The sequence below is a fragment of the Poecilia formosa genome, unplaced genomic scaffold (genome assembly GCF_000485575.1).
Source record: "Poecilia formosa unplaced genomic scaffold, Poecilia_formosa-5.1.2 Scaffold98, whole genome shotgun sequence".
Taxonomy (NCBI): Eukaryota; Metazoa; Chordata; class Actinopteri; order Cyprinodontiformes; family Poeciliidae; genus Poecilia; species Poecilia formosa.
The window spans coordinates 487,247-508,455 of record NW_006800037.1 but is presented as its reverse complement, the minus strand read 5'-3'; the positions used below and the strand labels follow the sequence as shown (position 1 = coordinate 508,455).

At 40.2% G+C, this 21,209-nt stretch overlaps 1 protein-coding gene and 1 long non-coding RNA gene across 3 annotated transcripts in view; one reads left to right on the top strand and one right to left on the bottom strand.

The window, feature by feature from the left end:
• sema6bb (sema domain, transmembrane domain (TM), and cytoplasmic domain, (semaphorin) 6Bb) overlaps positions 1 to 21,209 on the bottom strand; it is a 170,049-nt gene that overhangs the window by 55,334 nt on the left and 93,506 nt on the right. Inside the window, exons 1-6 of one of the 2 annotated variants that reach the window (XM_007558655.2) lie at positions 12,669 to 12,752; positions 12,428 to 12,526; positions 10,263 to 10,353; positions 7,515 to 7,634; positions 6,875 to 6,963; positions 5,880 to 6,097 (exon numbers count right to left, since the gene is read on the bottom strand). In XM_007558655.2, coding sequence (XP_007558717.1) covers positions 5,880 to 6,097; positions 6,875 to 6,963; positions 7,515 to 7,634; positions 10,263 to 10,353; positions 12,428 to 12,526; positions 12,669 to 12,737 — 686 coding nt within the window. In that variant the 5' untranslated portion in view covers positions 12,738 to 12,752. Of the gene's footprint in view, positions 1 to 5,879; positions 6,098 to 6,874; positions 6,964 to 7,514; positions 7,635 to 10,262; positions 10,354 to 12,427; positions 12,527 to 12,668; positions 12,753 to 21,209 lie in introns of those variants that run through there. The other variant, XM_007558652.2, reaches the window with a different exon arrangement.
• LOC107836952 (uncharacterized) lies at positions 5,212 to 19,816 on the top strand. Its single transcript, XR_001662924.1, has 3 exons — positions 5,212 to 5,221; positions 19,051 to 19,054; positions 19,460 to 19,816. It is a non-coding gene; the product is annotated as an uncharacterized LOC107836952 (long non-coding RNA).

Genomic DNA, 21,209 nt, shown 5'->3' with positions numbered 1-21,209 from the left:
GAGATGTAAAAATGTACTTTTTGGAAAAAACCTGACTGCAGCTGTCGTCACCTAGTTATAAAAGCACAAGAGCAAATTACTTTTTCACATCGAGTCAGGATGACTTGGATATCTTTTTTTTTTTTCCTGTGATAAATGAAACAATTATCTGAATACTAAATTGTCGTATTTACTCTTTTTTTTTTTTACTGATATAAAAAAAATACTTAATGACCAGAAACATTTAAGTGTGTGTTATGTGCTTCGGGCACATTATGATTTTTGTCTATTTTCTCTCTGTTTTCTTATAGACTTTAGTTGAATGACCTTTTGTTAATATAATTTGGAGTTTGGATAATTTCTTATTTTTGATCGTTTGATTACGTTAATTTGTGGCGCTGCTGGTCCGCCTATAAATAGGCTGGGTTTCGGCATGTTGGGATCTCCGCCCTTCCACTCGCTCCACCACCACCGGGGACGCGTCTCGACGCGGTGCGCACACGTCCAGTCGCTGTGGGCCACAGCTGACGTTTCCAGCCTGCCATGCGGTATTTCTGTTAGCCTTTGTTTGTTTGCTTTTCATTGTGATTTTGGCCTGGTGGGACCGGTTGTCCTGGTTTCGATCTTTCTTTTGCATTAGGTTCTTTTTTGCTTTAGTCCGGTACTAGTAGGGGCTTCGACGGCCCTGTATAGGGTTGGCCCCCTGCTGTACCATTTTGTTCTGTTTGATCGGCTCACCAGGTCCAACTTTCTGTTAATACTTTTGGGGTTTTGTTTTTCTTTTTCTTTTTTTTTTTGGGACGCGGGAAACTGAGGGCATTTAACTCTCTTTTTCTTCACAGAAAATCAGAAGCAGTTGAACCAAACAAACCAAAGTTCAAGAGAGTTTAAGAATAAAATATTTTGCTGAACACTCATTCTTGTCTCGTGTCCTCAAATATGTTGTGCCCTTGGTGGATGTAACAGTGTGATAAAAGCGTAAAACAGAAGAAGTCTGAGGGGGCAAATACTTTCTCACAGTCCTTTAAATGTGTCCGATGCAGCTTCCCTCTAAGGACTGAAGGCACCAGATGTTAGATGTGATACGTCTGCCAGCTCTGCCAGCTTTCTCTACCCTCACCAACCTCTCCACCCTCCCATCACTCTGCTTGCAGGTCACTGGCTTTGCCCTGTGCATGACTCCAAATCTAACGGAAGAAAGCCAAAAGGCCTCGGGCTGTTTTCCTCTCACAACTGTCTTTTATTATTCTCATTTCCAAAGTAGTTACTCTCACTTGCGCTACTCAGTCATGTTTTAGATTCTTACTTATGCTTCCCTTCGGTTATTTCTTTTGATTTTGTTTTTCTCCTCCTCTGTGGTTCTTCATTGTGCTTCATTTTTATTTTTCAGATAAAGTTTTGCAGGCTGGATGCATATGCCGTCTGTTTGAATGAGCAGCCCTATTGTTTAAAAACTCTCAGACGGCATGAAATTGCACATCTTATCAGTCACATGATGGGTTCCAGAGATAAGTGAGAAAAATAAGGGAAAAAAACAACAGTCAGGAGATCTTTAATCTAATCCTTTAATTATAGGATGCAGCTAGTTATTCTCCACATTCCTCAATGAAATTGAAATAAAGATCTGCTAAATCAATTATCTCCAGAAAGGATACATCTCCAAAGCAGCTCAAATTGATCAAGCACAGAAGGTCATACTATATTTAATAATGTCCATTTAAAAAAATATATATATATAAAATTGCAACTCATGAGTTCAAAACTACCAACTACCATCTGTTATTCAGATAAACTTAGAGGCAGGGCCAGTCCATGGTTGTGTTGGGACCTAAGCAGAATATCATTCATGGGTCCACTTCCTGCAAAGATCATCTTCATTTATACAGATTCAGAGGGAGGGATGCAAAGTTTCATGCTTTGCTTATTAGCTACCACAGTAAAAAAAAAAAAAAACTTCCATAATTTGGTAAATGAGTTGTAAACAGTCAAAGAGTGCAAGAAACGTGATCTCACCTAACACACAAACTGCACAAAAACCTATAGCCTATTCACGAGTCACAATTTAATATTTTAATTAAAGATGTTTTCCTAGAATGTTTACCACTGGTGCCTTGAGCTGCTTTTAGGTCGAGGTCCAAATATTCTCCACACATTTCTCTCGTGACACTGGTTTCCAGTCGGACTCGTGGAGCGTCATTCTCCAGTACCAGTTTCAGTAACTTCAGCTTGTGACCTTATTATGTATTCCTTTGCCTAGTCTGTTTGTGGGCCCGCGGGGCGTGCAGGAGGTTTATCCTGCACATCTGTGCAATCTCCCCAGTGTCACATTCTTCGTGGCATCATAAACCTGTTCTCCTCCTTCTCCTCGTTGCTGCTGTGTTTTTTCCCAGAGGGACATCCGACTGTCACGCAGGATTCTCCGCACGGAAAGCCAGAGACGGCGTCCCGCTTTCAGGGCGCACGCGATTTCATTTACAATGCGAGGGAAATTATACACAGCTCTATTAAACCCAAAGAGCCCACGTCAGTCAATGCAAATGGCGTTTTCAACTGGCAGAACAAAAACCAGCTAATACTGAACCAGCCGAAAACTTTTTTTTTCTTTGTTGTTGCCCTCGTACTCAAAATCTCGATGGTATATTTTGGAAAAAAAAAAAAAAAGAGGCCAAAAAACATTCGGTGAATGCAGCTGGTACGTGGTGGTAAAATAACCCCTGGAGAGCGTGGGCACAGGAGGAGCTGAGCTCCCGCAGAATGTAGAACAATAAATCGTCGACTTCATTTCGTCACTCCCGTACCACGGTGCGGCCTGGTGGATGTTGCAGCGGGCCAAGTGGTAGGAATGAACAGCTATTACCTTCCTCCAAGGTCCTGCTTCATGCTGTTTCCACTACACTCTGCCAGCCAAGGCAATTTGTCTGGCAAGCACTTTGCCGGCGTGCCGCAGCGGGCAACGAGGGGCCTATGGGGAGTTTTTGCAGCTCACCTCACACGTTCTCTGCGATAATTCCTGCTCATTTTCCTCCACCTTTACGCATCCGTATCTTTTCTCCGAGAACCTCCATTTCTGCCTTGCCTGGCGGTTATTTAAAACAAGACCCAAGGGCAGCTTACCAGAGCACGGGTTGACCGTTTGTGTGTGTTTGTGTGTTCAGGTGGTCCTCCCATCCTTTGTGCAGAGAAGTAAAAGCTTTTATCAGGGAACTGTTTTAATTGTTTTCGGAAAATGTGCTTATTTGTGTACGAGTCTGCATATGTGAGGCATCCATCTGACTCTGCAGGCAGCGGCCCACTCTCCCGCGGCGTATTCTTTCAAACACACAGATAAGATGCAGCTGATGAAACACTTTTAGGTCTCAGGGAGTGGGAGGCACACGTGTTGTCCATTACAGACTTCCCTGTCCTTGGACTTATCCTACTTCTCATCTTCCTTTTTGTTCACACCAATTTTTTTCTTTCTTCCTCTGTCAGTAGCAAAGATGCAAAAGATTTACTATTAAATGATGTATCTGAAGATGTTCTTTTGTTTATATTTTTTTTTAAAAATGCATACATTAATATGCTGGGATAAAAAAAAAGAAAGCTTGGTAGGTTTTCCAGCAACCATAACTCTAAAAGGCATTTTATTTTATTTGAATTTGTGAAATTTAGGGAGTTCCTTATGGTGCGAGCGATTCGGCTTTATTGCATCACAAAATTGTTGCTAGAATGTTAGTTGATATTTTTATATTTAAAAACATAAACAAGATGTCGACATCCCCAAAAACATAACATACCTGGTTAAGCTACATCACAACACTGCAAATTGTGTCTTATTGTCTCCACTCTACTGTAGACACTAAGGTGAACAGAGGCACTGACAAAAAATAAAAAATAAAACTTTGCATGAACTTCAAAGACTCAACACTTTATCCACAAAAATCCCCTTAATTTCCACACAGTTAGACCCAAGTTTTAGTTTCGGAGTCGTACCTGACAAGGCGGTAAAGAGCGCTTTTGGTTTCAGCTGACTGATGCACATGCCTCCATTTGGAGTTCATGAAGTGCTTGAACTCCACATGCTTACTTTTGTGATCCAAGTACAGAAAAAGGCTTTTTCTCACATCATTCCCAAACACCAGCTGGCATGTTAAGAGTCCCATGGTTGTTATGGTGATCCAAACATACCACTTTGCTCTGTGCTGCAGATCGCTTACACTGAGCTCTGGAAGCTTTTGGAAAACTCAGTTTTTTTTGGTTTTTTTTTACCTCCATTACAATCCTTGTACTATAGCTCAGTATCTAGTGGCAAACCACATTTTTTACCGCAGGGAAACAAAAAGTTTCTACATTTTTTTTATTTTTTTTTAACAGGGACCACACGAGGTTTAGAACGACGCCATGTACAGTGATTTGTGTAGATGTACTAAAAAATGCGTAGCAAGGAGATTACTCTGTGTGAAAGAGGAAATGGGAAAATAAGTATTGGAAACATCAAAGAATAAGCAGAAATTAATTCCTCTGTGTGCATTAGTATTGTTGTAATTAAAGCATAGCTCTATATTTAGATCATAAATAGCTCATCATGGGGTGTACATAAATAATATTGTCTCGCATTCCCTTGTTTCCTAGCTCAACAGTTCCTCTAGTTTACTGCTTGTATTGTATTTGAGCCTTTAAATTCCCCTCAGTCTCCATGTTGCTCCTTGCGACCCTGACCCTCCACCACACTCGCTTCCCATCTTGACCTCTGCACCTTGACATCACCACTGAGATTTTTCTGGAACTCCGTTGGGGTCCGTGGGAAGACTCGCTGTTTTTAGCTTCAGAGATGAATGAACAAATAGCAGCGGTTCAGTCAAATTTCAAGGTGTGCCATGTGAATGCGGCTACACACAGGGGGTGGGGGGTCTGCCTAGGTCTCTGTTTGAAGGAGGCTAAAATGGGTTTTTATTCATGTGGATCCAGCTGTTCTTGAATATTGAAGCTGTTTTCCTTACCCATTTTCTGTGATTTCAGTCACTAATTATATCCATCTCCAAGTAAGCAAAGCTCTGACAAAGTCTGGGTTAGATAACACGGTATATTCACTCTTCAGATTTTTTTCCCCCATTCATTAGCCTGACGTGCAACTTTCTTCAAGACGCTGATAAAACACAAAGCTTCCTAAAACAGGGAGCAGTTCCAATCCCCATAGTTAGGTGTTTAAAGAAAATACTGGTGCAAACAACATCCACAAGCAATTAGCAGTTTTTAAAATCATGTCTGTCAGACATAACTTTGCACTACCAAAAACGTGACGGTTCAAGCGGTAGAAGTAATGCCTTTTTTCTCACCAGAAAGAAAAAGAATGACTAAAAAATGGAAATAAAATGCGTCGGACATGGCTCGCCACAGAAGGGTCTCCTGTCAAGGGATAACATGATGAAAATTATTTGTCTGGAGCCCTGAACAAGTTTTCTTCTATTGCTCGTTTCCATATCCAATAAAATGGAAACGGCTCCTTGTGTGCAACAAAACATTACTGTACATAGCAAGTGATGCTGAAGTTGGTACGGACAGGAGTATATTCACTTTAATGCTAAATTCACATCATGGAGAGTCATATATTAATGGAAATGGTTTAAGTTATATCAACCTGCGTCATAAGGCAAAAATATAAAAAGCAAATCTAAAATAAACAAAACAGTATTTTTTACTGAATCGGCAAGGATATGTTCCATAAAGTTCGGAAGAATGCTGAGGAGTTTAAAAAAAAAAATATGAACAAGATGAGATGCGGCACGCTGTCAAGGTAACTGTGAAATGGGTAAAAGCCTCACTCTTACACTCAATAAAGTTAAAGTTCTTCTTAAATGGTTAAATCATGTCATCTTTTCTGAATCTGTGAGAGGGGGGGATATATGTGTGTGTGTCGTTACCTGTTTGCTGGCGTGGAGAACACGCCCAGGATGATGTCCCTGCCGTGCATCCTGATGACGGGGCTGGTGGAGTGCAGCAGGTTGAAATAGAAGTGGGAATCTCCGGGAATGGAGCAGTTGAGCCGGGCCTTGAGGAACGACGTCCACTGCTTCTCCAGGATGCGCTGCGAGCCGCCCTGGTCGCGTTTGCACACGCGAGCGACGCGCGACACCACCACCTGTGAACGTCAGGCCACGGCTGGCTTTGTGACAGGACCTCATAACATAGACAAAACCCTCAAAACCGACGGTAAGCTGGGGATGTTTGCATTTTTATCTCCAACAGGAGACGTTCGAAAGCTCTTCGGCTCCGACGTGATAAGTCGTTTGCGTGCAATTTGCAATGCGATAGCCCTGATTGGCAGATCATTGTTTAATAACGCTAAAATCGGCATCAATTATTCATGGAAATGTCAGCGAATCCCCAAAATTGGTCCTTTGAACACCCAATTCCGTCGGCGTTTGAGCATCCATTTACTCTACTCTCTGTAAACACGTCAAAGCCAGAAACCTTCTGCAAACACTTCCCCCAGAATGTGAATTGCTCATTTATTAGATCTGGCACTTCACAAGCTTTTCAAATGCGCTTTAAAGAAAGAAATTACTTTTTTAATAAAGATGTGTTATCAGCACAGGAAATGGCATTAAGACTATAACAATCAACATCTTTGTCAGGGTTAGCAGAATCACGCTCTGTGTTTTGTTAGATCAGATGCGCACGCAAACAAGTGAAAATAATAAAAGGTCATTGTGGCAGTGAGTAAAAGTGTCGTCGCTCCAATGTAAACAATACTGCTGGCTCAGCTTCACCTTTCATGTTTGTATTCTAAACAATGCATTCATATATTCCTGCAGACGTCCTTTTAAAGCGTGCGATGAAAAGACGGCTCCCTCCTCTGCATGAAAAATTCAGACACAAAAGAGGAAATACATTTTCATCTGATTTCCTTTCATACCTTTTCCAAGTAGTTGAACTCCATGGCTATCTCTCTGAAGAAGAAGTAGATGTGAGGTCCCCACTCCACGGCGCTCACAAAATAGGGCTCTGTGTTGTTGTGTGGAAGAAAGAACGCATAGATGGCTCGTGAGAAATTACGCACCCAAAAACGTCTCCGTTTGTGAATGCAGCATTAATTCCCACAACGCCGGAGTTAACATGAGGGCAGGGGCACAGAGGGACCAGCCAGGCCTAATTTCATTACATGCTGAAAGGGGATTTCACAGCAAATAATAAGAGAATTATGTCTCGCTGGCATTTTTTTCCTGAGACGCGACTTTCATGCCGATTCGGCCAATAACTCAGCCAGGACTTTCTGCGACACGTGCCAACGGTAACATCGAATTTGATGCGGAGGGATTTTGCATCCCGCAATCAGTCTGCCGAGTCGAACCTCAGCTGCCGACACATCCATCAGGCTTCCTGAGTAACGTGGACGTTCGACTCAAGCCTATCCAGCTCTGACGGACAGCGGGAGCAGAGGGCGTGGATTCTGAACACAGGAACACACCGCGGCGGGGGGAGCGACTCGCTCAAGAGCACAAACGTACGAGCGCATCTCGACGAGCGCGCGCATTCACGCCAGCGCCTGTTGGTACCTCTGAACCACTTGGAGTCGTGCTTGATGGTGCGGAGAGCGGGGCTGTCCCCAAGGCTGCGATAAATCACCGCGTCAATGGCCAGGAAGTCTGTCACCGTAGCTGTAAACAGATTCCCCTCTGAAACACACAAACACACACAGATACTGGTGAGCTGAACAGAATTAAAAAAAAGCAACTGTAAACAGAGAAATGCAAAAAAAATTGACAGACCCCTGGTCGCCCTGAAAATACTTCTGTCAGCTTTGTTTTGTTTTTTTTTTGTTTTTTTTCCTCCTGCCAGATCTTGATCCTTTGAGATCTTTGGTTGTTTTATTATTATTCTCATTGGAATATTTAACTTATTTTTGGACAATCTTGTGATGCAAGGCTATCGGGCCTATAGTAGAATTCCCATTATGTACTTCTTGAGACAGTTTTCATTTTATTTTGATGTGATATTTTCATGCACTCTTTTTCTAAGTTATATAAATGTTGCACTATTCAGTGGAACCATTCTACGCTGGTGAAATATTCTCTCTGCCACTTCCTGCAACACCTTCAAGACTGATCTGTCCTTGAACTGATGAGTTGGAGAGGCTCGACTCTAAGGACGCTGTGCACATTTTCCAATTTCATTTCTATGCTGGAAATATTAGGGACTGCTCAGTTTTTTTTTGTTTTTTGTTTTTTTTTTTGCAAAAATGCTGTGGCTTGTGTTAAAATCATCTTTTGGTCAATTTGATCAACACAGCAAATTGGAGCCATTTCATTGCTTCCTATTTTTAATTCATTACTGCAAACCATTTTGTACCCATCTACCAATTTTTTTTTTATTTTTTGTTTTGGTCACATGTCTGTGTTTTGTAATGTGAGATTAGGACAAATAAGCACACCAAAATAACACACTTTGGCTCACAAAACCAAATTTCCTTACATAAGGAAATATATGTACAAGCTGAAACATCAGGTGGCTGACTGCTCTTGTTTAGTAAATGGAAAAAAAGAGTCAGGAACAAGATTACCAGAACCGGAACAGTATAAAATAAATAAGCGGTAAAATTTAGAGAACTCGGGTGTTTTAGTCAGACCCAACTTCATCTATCTTGACACTGATTTCATCAAAATGAACCTCAGAGGTTTTTCTCTTCTCAAAATCTTTTCTTCAGATATGAATTCCTCACATGTCAGCCTCCAAAATGGTTCCCCTTAAAAAAAAAACAGTTTCATATGGAGAAAACAAAACAAAAACAAAACAAAACAAACAAAACACTGACTTTTAAGACCTTATTAGCATTTGGGGTTACGAATGGGACAGATTTGAGTTTTAAGACACTAAATAAACCATAAATATCACATATGTGACTTGTTTTAAAACCTGGGATTCAAAAACCAAACCTTTTTGGTAGACCATTCTACAGGAAAAACATTTTTAAACAACTAACACTGGAGAGAAGATCTTTTACAATAGGACACCCACACATTTCTTATCTCCTCAAATGATTTAAATCACCTCAGGTGCACATGATAAGCTAATCTGCTGGACTGATAAAGTGAGAACGAACACCAGGGAGATCGAAAGAGCTGTTTTAGGTGTCAGAGAGAAGACATTAGTGGCATGCGAGTCTGATACACGTCGTACAGATTTTAAAATAATTGAAAATCAGACATTTCACTGTATGTATTAGAGTTTACAAGTGGAGAAGCAAGTTCACTATGAAAGCAGACTGCAAGATACAAGCCTTGCAAACAACAGTCAAAAAAAAAGAAAAGACTCTTCAGATTTAACTTTCATAGAAGAGAAAACTGTTGCTCTCAAAGAAAAGCATGAAGGTCAGACTGAAGATTAGCAGAGCAAAAACAGAACAAAGACTAGGAGATCTGAAGCAATGTTATTTTGACAGATCACTCTAAAAGTTAAATATTTGGACACCACAATTCAGGACAATGTTGAACAACTGCATACTTCTAAAATTAGCAAGTTTTAATTGAATATATAATTTTTTACTTCTTCATCTGTTGGGTTCATCTGTTAAACACCTGCAGGATTCGTGGTGTTTAAATGAACACTGAATGGGAAATTCACCCATTCATTTTAAATATGTATAATAGTCTAAACAGCAAACATATCTTGTTTTACTTATTACATAGTCAGTATTTCAGAAATACTGATATTTTTGTCTACACACTTTGAGGTAGTTGCTAAGGTTTTTATACATAATATACATTCATTCTGCAGAAAAAGTTCCATAGCCGTACTTTATCGCCACAAGTCCATAACAAGAAGTGACGCATAAGTAGAAATCTGTAATCAAGCTGAAAAATGCTGAAAGCTGACGGCTTCGTTTTTAACACCGTTTGAATCTGAGAGCATCATCCACTTAACTATCTGCAGAGACAAACGATGGCAGCCTAAACTAATTCAGGCCATTATAATGAGACACAATAAAGCAAAAATGTTTGTTATCGTAGACATGACAGCTGACAAGACTAAAATATTACTGCAATAAAAAAAAATATATGATGACTGTTCCATAATGGCTCTCTGCAGTTTGTTTTCACAGAGCTGACGATCACATTATCAGTGAAGTGAGGTAAACAGGAAAACTGCAGAGGAAAACTAATTGAAGCTGAACCAGTACAGCATATTGAAGTGTCATGCATTAAGTTTCATGGAGGAACCGGGTTATTCCTCAGTTTTTCATCCCTGTCCGACAGCGCCGTACGAAACGCAGGAGAGGTGCATGGAGCCTGGAGGGAGCATCTTACCAGCAAACAGAGCAACGTTGGCGTGTTTGGGGTCATAAGGGCATCTCGCCATCCCATTGACTGCGTCACCTATCATCTCCAGAGTGTCGCCCTTAAAAAAAATCATGCAAACAGAAACACAAACAGGTTTCAATCACGGCACTCCAAACAATATCAAACAATATAAATGCATCCATGGCAGCATCATGAAAACAAGCCACAAGAGAATGGCAATTAGACAGTGTTATGGAGAGCGCAAACTAATGACTCAGTGGTGGCAATTAGGCAACAAGAGAGTCACATTCTCATACATAAATAAGAGACCAACACACACACACACACACACACACACACACACACACACACACACACACACACACATGAAGTCTAGTTAATAATTCACACAAGTTTTCATCCCATTATTATACCGTTCTGCATCTATATGGTGAAATCTCTGCGTCTGTGCCAATTACAGCACATGTATATTTAAAAAGGTAGCCAACAAGCACCTATTTCAACCGTTTCTGGAGAGAGAAAAAAACAAAAAACAAAAAGCACAACTTTGAGTGCCTTCCATCCACCGTCGAGAGCAAAATCATTTATAAATGTCATTTCATTAAAACAGAGCTATAAATAAAAGAGCAGCTTGCATTGCTAACTAGTCCCCTGAGAAGCAGACAGCCTATCAGGCGGAGACAGGTGTTGTAGGGCGTCATTAGTGGCTGACAGATAATGGGCCAGGTTTGTTTCTATGTTCCAATGTTGCACCAAATCTGAAATGTGAGAGAATGAAAATAACACTGATACAAAAAAAAAATCTTTGATGGAAGTTTTTTTTTTTTCCCCCCCCCTCCATTTTCCGACACTGTATTTCTAGCTCTGACTACTAGGCTGTGTATATTCCCTCAAAATCTCTGAAGAATGATGCGAAATCAGCTGAGCCCGTTATTAATATTTATGTGTATTTCCCCCCCTCCCCCCTTCAGCGAGTCTCGGGTTGTCGCCATAATTGAGTGAGACAGGGATCGCTTGGAAAAGTGGAACGAGACGTGTAGAGGAGGATTCAGGTGAGCTGAAAAATAACTTGCTGGGTGGAACCTTCAGATTCTGACAATTGTTTTTTAGGGACAAACTGTTTGCGTAATACTCGGAAAATGTGAGACAATTAGCTGAATCACTGCATTTGACTTGTTGCTTTAAACTTTGAGTCTTTTATATGTTTACTTCTTTAGAGTTACTTGAGTCTTTATATGTCTACTTCTTTAGAGTTACTTGAGTCTTTATATGTTTACTTCTTTAGAGTTACTTGCAAATGTTTTCATACCGCTTGAATGTTCATTTGCTATGTTACAACCACAAACCTTGACGTGTTTTATTAGTGCTCTACGTAGTAGGCAAACAAAATTAGTGCATAGCTATGAAGTGGGGGGAAAAAATAATTTAAATTTGTTTAAACCGAAATCTAAAAAGTGTGATGTGGATTTGAAATTACTTTACTCTCAAAGCCTAAATAAAACATAGCACAACCAGTTGCCTGCAAAAGACATATAAATAATAAAGTATGTTTTTTTTAAATGTAGGAGTCTGCATTAAAATTGATGGTAAGCTGGAGAGAGAAAATTCAAATGAAATACATCAGAGTTTGTGGTGTAAATTGACAAATTGTAAACAGATTCAATAGGCTGAATACTTTTGCAAGTCACTTCATTTGGAATTTGTTTTTCTTTTACCACAAGCAAAACAAAAAATAAAAATCCAACCAAGTAAACAAGTCCTGTCTCCAGCCTTCAGGCCACTTTCTTCACCCTCTTCTTGTTCCCCCTGATGTTCTGCCTTTGACTCTTTAACGGGCAGGCCTGAAAGTTTAACCACCAAGAAATAACAAGTGTTTTTCCCCTGAAAAACAAGGAACTAAAACTGCCAGACAGAAAGGATAAATAGCTACTTGGGAGGAAGTCAACACCTCCTCAAGTGCCAAACAAACAACCCAAATCAAGTCGTAAGCTTTCACCTGAGCAGACGTACTAATTGCACTGCTGAAGCAAGCTCTCTGATCGCAAAAAACACAGATACTCTATTTATCAATTATATTAAAGCAATTCTATGAATAACTGAGTTATTGGCTAGCCCACAAAAATGTCTGACAAAGTTAGAGCAGAGCTGGTGGATGTGACGCGGTTGCTTACAGTGTAGTTGGCACAGAGCGGGTTGAAGGCATTGGTGCCACACAAAAAGAGGCCCCCCTGTCTGCTGAGCAGCACCTTGATAAAGTTGCGACATTCATCCTGTAGGAAGGAAAAAGACAGAGAAAGAAGGGAGAGTTTAATGTGTAGCAGGAGTTAAACAGAACAAAATTGTGGTGCAGGGAGAAAAAGAAAAACAAATACAGGAACTGATTATCCAAAAATTAAAAAAAAAAAAACAAACCCTGTGTGAACTGAAGCTTTTTAGCTGCCTGATGTGAGGAATTATTACACCATTAACGCTGTCAATCATATTGATACACTCCAAAGGAAGCCTGCAGAGACTTTAAGTGCCTACCTGCTACACACATGTGCACGTAGACAGCTGTTTTTGATTGACAGACTATAATCTAAACCAGCCTCAGGATTTTTTTTTTTTTTTTAACGAGCAACAGACTTAAGGCTAATTTCAACAAGAGGAATCAAACTCTACTCAAAGCCAGCTGGGAGACTCAATCAAGTTGTGTCGTCGCAGTATCCTCGTTCCGTGTTTGTTCTTCAGAACGAGTCGACGTGCTGTTTGTAAGGCGCCAGATAAGAAGCTGCTTCCCCCCACTGCAACAAGCAGCCAATGAATATAGGCACAATGAAAGTTAATCCCTTTTCAGTCTGCTCTCTCAATAAATGTTAGCACAGATAAACTTGTACTGTCAGGCACGCTGGTATCAAATTCAACAACGTGAATGTTGTGTTGTATTTTGTATTTGTGTAGTTCCTTCCACAAGTATTCATACCCCTGGAACTTGTTCACATTTTGTGACTTTGCAATTGCAAATAGAGTTTTTTTGGGGGGTTTTTTTTATTAGGAATTCTAGTGATAAACTAAAAAGAAGTAGTAGATTACTGTGAAGTGAAAGGAAAAAATGTCACCTGGTTTTCAATTTTAAAAAAATCTACAGAAAGAATTTAGGTTTTTCCACATTTAATTCTTACAGCAGGTTTTCATAATCATTCTGTGTTTAGCTTAATCAGTCCTACCATTAAATATGGAGCTTCCCTGAACCTGTTGCAAAAAATGACCCACACGGCACAATGCAGCCACCACCGTGTGTTGCCTGTTTCACCATTGGGGATAGATGGTTCAGGGTGATTATATTTATTTGGAATTTAGTTTTATTGTTTCACTAATTAAGTGCCATCTGAGGTCAGTTTTTGGACTAGATTTTATTTAGTGGTATTAATGTGTGAATAAATGTCCAACCATCTTTTAGCCCAGTCAAGTTCTCTGAATCTTCTTAGGGAGGTGATTGGTTAAGTAAGGCTTTTAACAAAGTAAAATGGGACTAAATAAAAAGATTTTCATTTGCAAAAGAAATGTGATTTTCAATGTTCCTTCTACTTCATGAATATTCTCCACTTTTTCAAATAAAACACATTGAGTTTCTGGAGGTAGCACGGCAAAATGTGAAAAAACGTTAACGAGCACCAATACTTTTGCAAAAAAAAAAAAAAAAAAAAGATTATCTGAAGAAATCTTTTTAAAGCATTTGGGAAGAAATTTCAGTTGAAACTTTTTAAGATATAAATGTCATAAATCTGTGACAGCAGCTTGGATTTGCAAAGACGAGCAAGTCACCTGTAAGTGGGTGGTGATGCATAGCACATCAATGGTAGTCAACAACCAGCAAATCCCCTTCCTCAAATGGCAAGTGTCCCAGCCAGCATGGCACCAGAAGTGACACACACACACACACACACACACACACACACACACACCCGGATACACAAACACCAAATGGGGTCTACTTCAAGACCAACACCTGCACTGATGTCATCTGAAAGAGCAGCGGGGCTGAAGCAGAGGCTGCAGAGGAGGTGATAGCTGATATGTCAAAGCAAAGTGTGAGTGTGTGCGTGAGACGGGGATCAGAGAGAAAGCAGTGATATGGGAGACGAGTGAATGTTATTCCAGATGCTCCACCCTGCCCCTCCCCTTTCCCCCCTCCGCGTTCCCACTTCGCTCCCTGCAGGGTTCTCGTTTTTCACCGGAAAAACAGACACAGGAAAGAAGGAAGTGTTTTCATCTTCGAGGATGCAGGGCTCTGGCGCTTGGGGTGTTTGGGGTGTGTCGAGTTCGAGCTGTTATTTCTAACGCCGCAGCAATAGGTGACAAACTGTGTCGAGGCCGTGCCAGCTTATCCGAGGGCATGCCACTCGCATGCATGTGGCATGCGCGCCGTACAGTGCCTGTAACTCATCTGGCGATGTTTATCAGAGCACAGATGTAAGCTCACATTGGGGAACCATTTGCATGCTGTTTGTTGTTGGGTTGTCAGCTTGGTTTGATCGGCAGTGACAAAGTCAGATGAAGCACTCCTAATAACAACCCAGTACAACTGCCAACATCTCAGAGAGGGGCGTGAATACTAAGAAGTCCCAGACCACCGCACAAAATGTCTTCATTTGGTACTGATTGTACAAATAAAATGAGCGATTTGAAGATTGCGGGGTAAAAACAACACTTAGAGCCTTTGTAGCATCAACAATTGAGCTCTGATTGCCATTCCCACTTTGGTACCATCATCAGGATGTATGCAGCGCTGCATACGTGCAGCATCGATTTATCCAAATTCAAATATCCCAGGAAGTGATTCTGCACTTCCAAGAAGGAGTCTTTATTCAAAGCCTAATTCTGCACACCGAATTAAAGCTTTATTATGCTCTCTCCACACAAAATCACAAACCAATTATAAAGGATCAAACAGTGAGTCACTGATTTAAATAATTACATATAAATCCAGAGGCTGTGTGTCCTGTTGTCTGCCTTTTCTCCCACTGCATTCCTCTTTTTTTTTTTGTTGTTTTGTTTTTTTTGCATACTCGCTGGTGCAAAATCCTGACAAAATGCCACGTCTACAAGCTGACAAAGTTTCCCAAGACTCAAACGACTGCGAACCTTCTCCCATTCTCTGTGTAGCCGTGTTGCCTGTGTCCTAAACGCTAACCTGCAGCAAAAAGGAGTAAACGAGAGCAGAAGACAGAAGACTGATCTCTATGATGTTTCTAATAATTTAAATTAATAACTAAATCAGGTGGGGTCAGTCTGGCTAGTCACAGTGATATTTCAAACAATTTTATGGAGAAATATTTCAGACTTATATTTAATATAGAATACATTCACTTATCATTTTTGATAATTCAAATATACTTCTTCACTGTATTTCATTCAGTGTTGGGATGGGAAATTATCGTATGGTTTATCCTTAGTGTAGAAACACTTTATACTGATACAAATTAGTAAACCTAAAATAATGATGAATTTGACTTCAGCTATCAAATGTCAGTGTGAAAATATAAAGTATAAATACATAAACTGTAAATATAATAAAATAAATATGATTAAATGAGCAGTATGCAAGCCACTTTTTTAATAAAAAGGAAAAACAGAAGGTTGAGACAGTGCAATGTGTTTTTTTTATTGTTTTTTTTTTTTTATCAAAAGGTAATTAACCACTCTAGTTGTTAGGTATCCATTGTGTTCATCAGAGAGGCAGCCTGGGGGAAGAAACTGCCTGTGTGTTTTTTTACAAATACTGCTCTATAGAGCGGATCTGAAGGTTGAGTTTTAAACAGACTGTGTCCAGAATGTGTGGTGTCTGCAGAAATATTAGTTGCCCTTTTCTGACCCTAAATCTGTTTGTAAATCCCTTGAACTAATTGTATGATACTTTAGGAACTATTTTCACTGCCATCCTGATGAGATTTTCAATAACTACACCGTTTCCATTTTAAAATAGTAACCACAACTATTGCTTAATGTTTAGCAGTGCAGTTGAACTGTATGAGGTGGTAGTTGTTGTAGAGTAGCCATTCTGATTAAGGGTAAGATTTACTTTTTTGTTTTTCTGAGCCTCTGACTGTGTGCAGGTACAGATTCATGACCGATACATCATATATTCATCCCGATAAATACAACAAAACACTGTGATAAGTCCAAATTGCCTATCTGTAGTGGCTTGTGGTACTTTTGTACCTTCATACAGAAGCACATTCCTCAGCATGAATACTGATGTAGCTGTTAATGTTAGAGAAGATGAGTGGAAAAGATGCATAAGCGAGGATATGTTTGGATATGCAAATCTGCAGTAATATAAGCCAGACTCTGTGCAGGTAGCACGTTTCAAATCAGTTCCTCGCTCTGGAGAAAGATAATAACCAGGCCACTTTTTTTTTTTTTTTTTTTTGCTCTGCAGACGTTGAGTGAGCAAGTGAAGTTCCCAGCAAAGCCACACATCCACCATCTTTCTTTCACTCACACACAAAATAGACTCATCCAAAAAGCATTTATGGGGATATAAATGCGGCTGACGCACACAGAACCCCAGGACTGACAACGAGCTCTCTGTTGCTACAACACGTCGTCTCCAAACAACCTGCAGCAGAGAGACACCATTAAAAAACTCAGGGGGCTCCAACTTTAGCATCTGCTTCTCATCTATTGTCTGGAACTCAACCTTTTGCTATTAGATGATAAACAGCTTTTCATTTGACCAAAGCCTGGACTCGAAGCTTGTCCTAATGACGAGAAGAAAAAGAAATAAAATAAAAAATCTTTATGGGTTTTACCTCCGGCGGCAATCAGCGCACCCTGTTTTGAAAGTAACAAAGTTACAACACTGTTTATGACAGCAAGACATTTGGCTTACATTGTTTTCACTCTTTTGGGAGTAACAACAACATATGTGTTGTGTGATGAAACATAATAAAATATCCCAGCGTTATCATGATGACCCCACACAGTAGGAGTCATTTGAGGGAGAACATTGACGTTTTTTTTTTTTTTAAGCAAGCAGCTTCTCTAAATCTCCAAAGTTTCCATTACATGCCTGGCTGGTCCCCTGATGTTCAAGGTGCGTGCTGTTCTCCCAAGAGCAGCTATGAGCCAGAACCCTCCCACACACATGAACTCATGCTGCATACACAATAGACATGCACACAAAGCCCTTTCTGAAAACCACTTCTCTGCTCATTAAGGACAGGTCTGTCATTTTCAGGAAAAAAAACAAAAAAACAACAACTAAACAATCCCTGATGCACAATTCTGACTGAAAACAGAGCGACGCTCTGTGGCAGGAGCACAGCGAGAGTCTATGTTTGTACGGGCGTGGGTGGCGGATAGATTAACAGCGGTACTAATTTAGCAGCAACATGCTGTTCCAAGAGCTGTGGTCTTACTCAGCATGTTAAAGCCAATCTACATCCCTCTGAAACCCCTTTTTAGTGTTTGACAGTAATTCTGACTAAACTGACCACACTGGCCATGAACAAACAATCAGTCGCAAGAGGGAAGCGTGAGAAGGGAGGAACGGCGGAGGAGTGGAGATGTGACGATAAGTGAAGAAAAGGAGGGAAAAGAGAAGGGATCAGAAGAGTTTTCCAGGTAGGTCAGCCAGACCCTTAATGGCCAAAACCACCTGTTGAAAACAAACATCCAGCCCATAATAGCAAGAGAAGAATTTTGCATAGTACTTATATAAAGAAAGAAAGGCCAAATGTTAATGCTTTAGAGCCTTCAAAAACCTCAAAAATGACTCTCAGTGTTCTGGCATGTGGGTGTAACACCACATTGCTGAAAATCGCTGGTATTTTCCGTTCGACTTGGCACCCAAGTGCACCGAAAGAATGCAGCTTGCTTCTAAACCTGCAGCACATTTATACGCAAAAAAGTGTAAAGCTCTACTAAGAGTCCTCAATATATTGCGACTACATTGTCATCTCAAAATAAGTGTCATAGTCGATTATTAGTATCACAAAGCGCTCTTTAAAGACATTTTCACTCAAATATTCCTGGGTTCACATGTTGCATGACAATAGGAGTCTGGCTGCAGCAGATGCTAACACCTGACACAGATTATATATTATATTTATGCTTCAGATACACAAGGACAGAGAGTGAGATAAAAACAAAAAGGATCAACAGAACATGGACACCAGCGAACTCTAATTTTGCAAGCAGCGTCACATCATTAATTAGATTTTTTTTAGAAGCATTATTAAAGAAAACCTGATTTTTTTTTATAATTTGAAGGAAATACAGGCTATGTATTTCATAGCTTGAAAGCTATGAAATGGAGTCATGCCCACAAATATTACTTAAAACTCTTCTGTGCAATGAAAAAGCCTCCTATTAACCTTCTCTGGAGGAAGCTCAGATTTCCCTGGACTTTGGAGCGTCTATAATGGGCCATCACGGAGAATAAATCAGTATGCCAGGAGTCTCTTTGCCCTTGGCAAAGCTCGTTTAAACTTCTGTAATTGTGGTGTTATTGCAAGAAAGCGCGCCGAGATTTCAGATCGAGATAAGCTGCCTTCGAGATGACATGCTTTCCAGGGATTTCAAAGCAATTTTTTTAAACAGACAGAGCAAAACTGTTTTCTGCACTCATTACACAAAGGCGGCAGTAGAAATAAGAGGGCGTGTATTATATTGGAATGCCATTCTCACCTGTATTTAATAGAGAAGGTTTGAGAATTTTGAACGAGAATAGTGGCATCCACAAACTTTGATATTCCTCAGGGTTTATTTTCAGAGCTAATGAGGCAAAAACACCTGAGACACTTTAAAGATTCGTAACACTGTCAACACTGCACCACAAAATAATATTGTCTAAATTTGGTTTGGATTGAGCCTGTAACGTTGGAATGGATGTACTGGGGGTAAAATACAGCTGATCAAGAAAAAAAAAAAAAAAAAACATGAGATGACTTGAGTTTATAGCATCTCTGTTTATTCATAAGTTAAACTACAGTCAGTACAGAACCTATTTCACTGTGGATAATAACTCAGAAGCTTACAATGCCATAGCATCATCATCTTGTGTTTTAATCATCACTGGGCAAAAACAGGAAACCTTTTGTCTGATCTAATGTATACAAACATCGTACTTAAAATGTAAAGGGCTACAGTTACTTCATTAAATTGGGGAAGATGTTGTGTAAATTGAACTTTCTGAACTTCATTCTACAAAGTTATAGTCTCGTCAAAAATGTACCTGGACTGTTGCTTTGATTCTGTCATGCATGTTTGATAAACCATTGAATCTCCCATGACAACCTTTTGGAGGGGTCTTACCACTTGGTCGTGCGATGTGCTGCCTATTCACCCAAAGCTCCTCCTCTGAGCTGCCGTCCCCCGCCGAGCTTCCGCCTCACACAGCCCACATCCCTCATGACTCCCTCACTCAGCTCCTCTAGACTAGCAGCAGCAGCATTTAGCAAACACCTGGTGAAACTTTGAGTCTGCTGAGCTTATCATGCAAACTACTTCACAGTCCAACACTCCTGAGTCGCAAATGGCATCAGGGAAGAGAATTGATATGATCTGTTGGCGGTGGAGCGTCGGAAAGAGAAGGTGCTTCTTAAGGAGATAAAAGGCCATTTCAAGGCGTCAAATTATGAAGTAAAATGTCCTTTATGTCATGTTTATTTCCATAACAACTGAAGGTAACGTAGTTACTATACTGTGCTATAACATCACAGAGGCGGGGTTCACCCTGGAGGTCACTGGTCGCTCGCAGAGCAACTTGGAGACCTACTAACAACCAAGCACGGACACACTGATATGTAGGAACAACGTAAGACGAATGAGAAACCAATTGGCCTAAATCTCATGTCTATGGACTGCGGGAGAAAGCCGGAGGACTTGGAGAGAACAACAAGGAGAACACGCAAACTTGAACCTTGAACCTTTTTGCAGCAAGGCACCATTTATTATTTAGCAGCCATCAAACAGCAAAGAAACTGATTTGTTTTTCCACGCTCAAACCAAGAAAATGTGCTTTGGTTGGACAATTTAAAACCCAAGAGCATGATCAAGGCAATATTGATTAAACAATCTTGCTAAGTGCTGGTTATAGCAATGCCCAACCACTCTTTAGAAGTGCATGACTGTGTTTGCATGCAAATGCCTGCAGTCATTGCTTGATGCTGGCATGGAGCCATTCTACTTTATTTCTTGCTTCTATAGGAGTGAAAGAGGGGACAAAAATGAAACAAGGAGAAGATATGACAGAAAGAGACAATCAAATACCAATGATGCAAAAGAAGGAGACTGTGAGGCAACAAACTGATCTGTAGGGATGGCGAGTGAGGCCGGTTGTGGTAACAATCCTTTGGTCAACACAATGAGAGGGAAACAGCAGGAGACGTAGGATATTGAATCTTAAGCCTAATTAAGGCAGAATACTGTGTCCTTCCTGGTCAACCAAGCAGAAATATTTAATTACAAAACCAATTCTGAGGTGGCAAGTGTTTCACATCTGACACAACCTTCCTCCAAGCAGAACAGGATATTTTCAGAGGGCGAAGAAGAGGAGGAGTGAAGACGAGGAAGGTATAAATAAAACGACAGCCTTGATTCTGGGGGATTAGGAGAAAAAAAAAACTTGTTTAGGATGGACAGAATGAAAAAGAATATTAGAAAAAACTAACTTTGAAGTATAAATGCTCAAATATATACAAACTTGAACTTTTTGGTGTTATAGTTTATGATAACTGCAATAATACAGATTATGCATATTGTTGTGTGAGTCTAAGTAAGACTCTGACTGTTATGCGTTTTAAATTAACACCTGGAACCTCTGGATTCAGGTGCATTGAACATACATGCTTTGCTGCAGACAAATGTAACTTTTATACATTCTGTTGTAAAACATCATTTGTCTGCTCCACGGTGACTCGATTGTATGTTTAAGCCCTGGTGATGCGTATATTGCAGTGCTAAAGC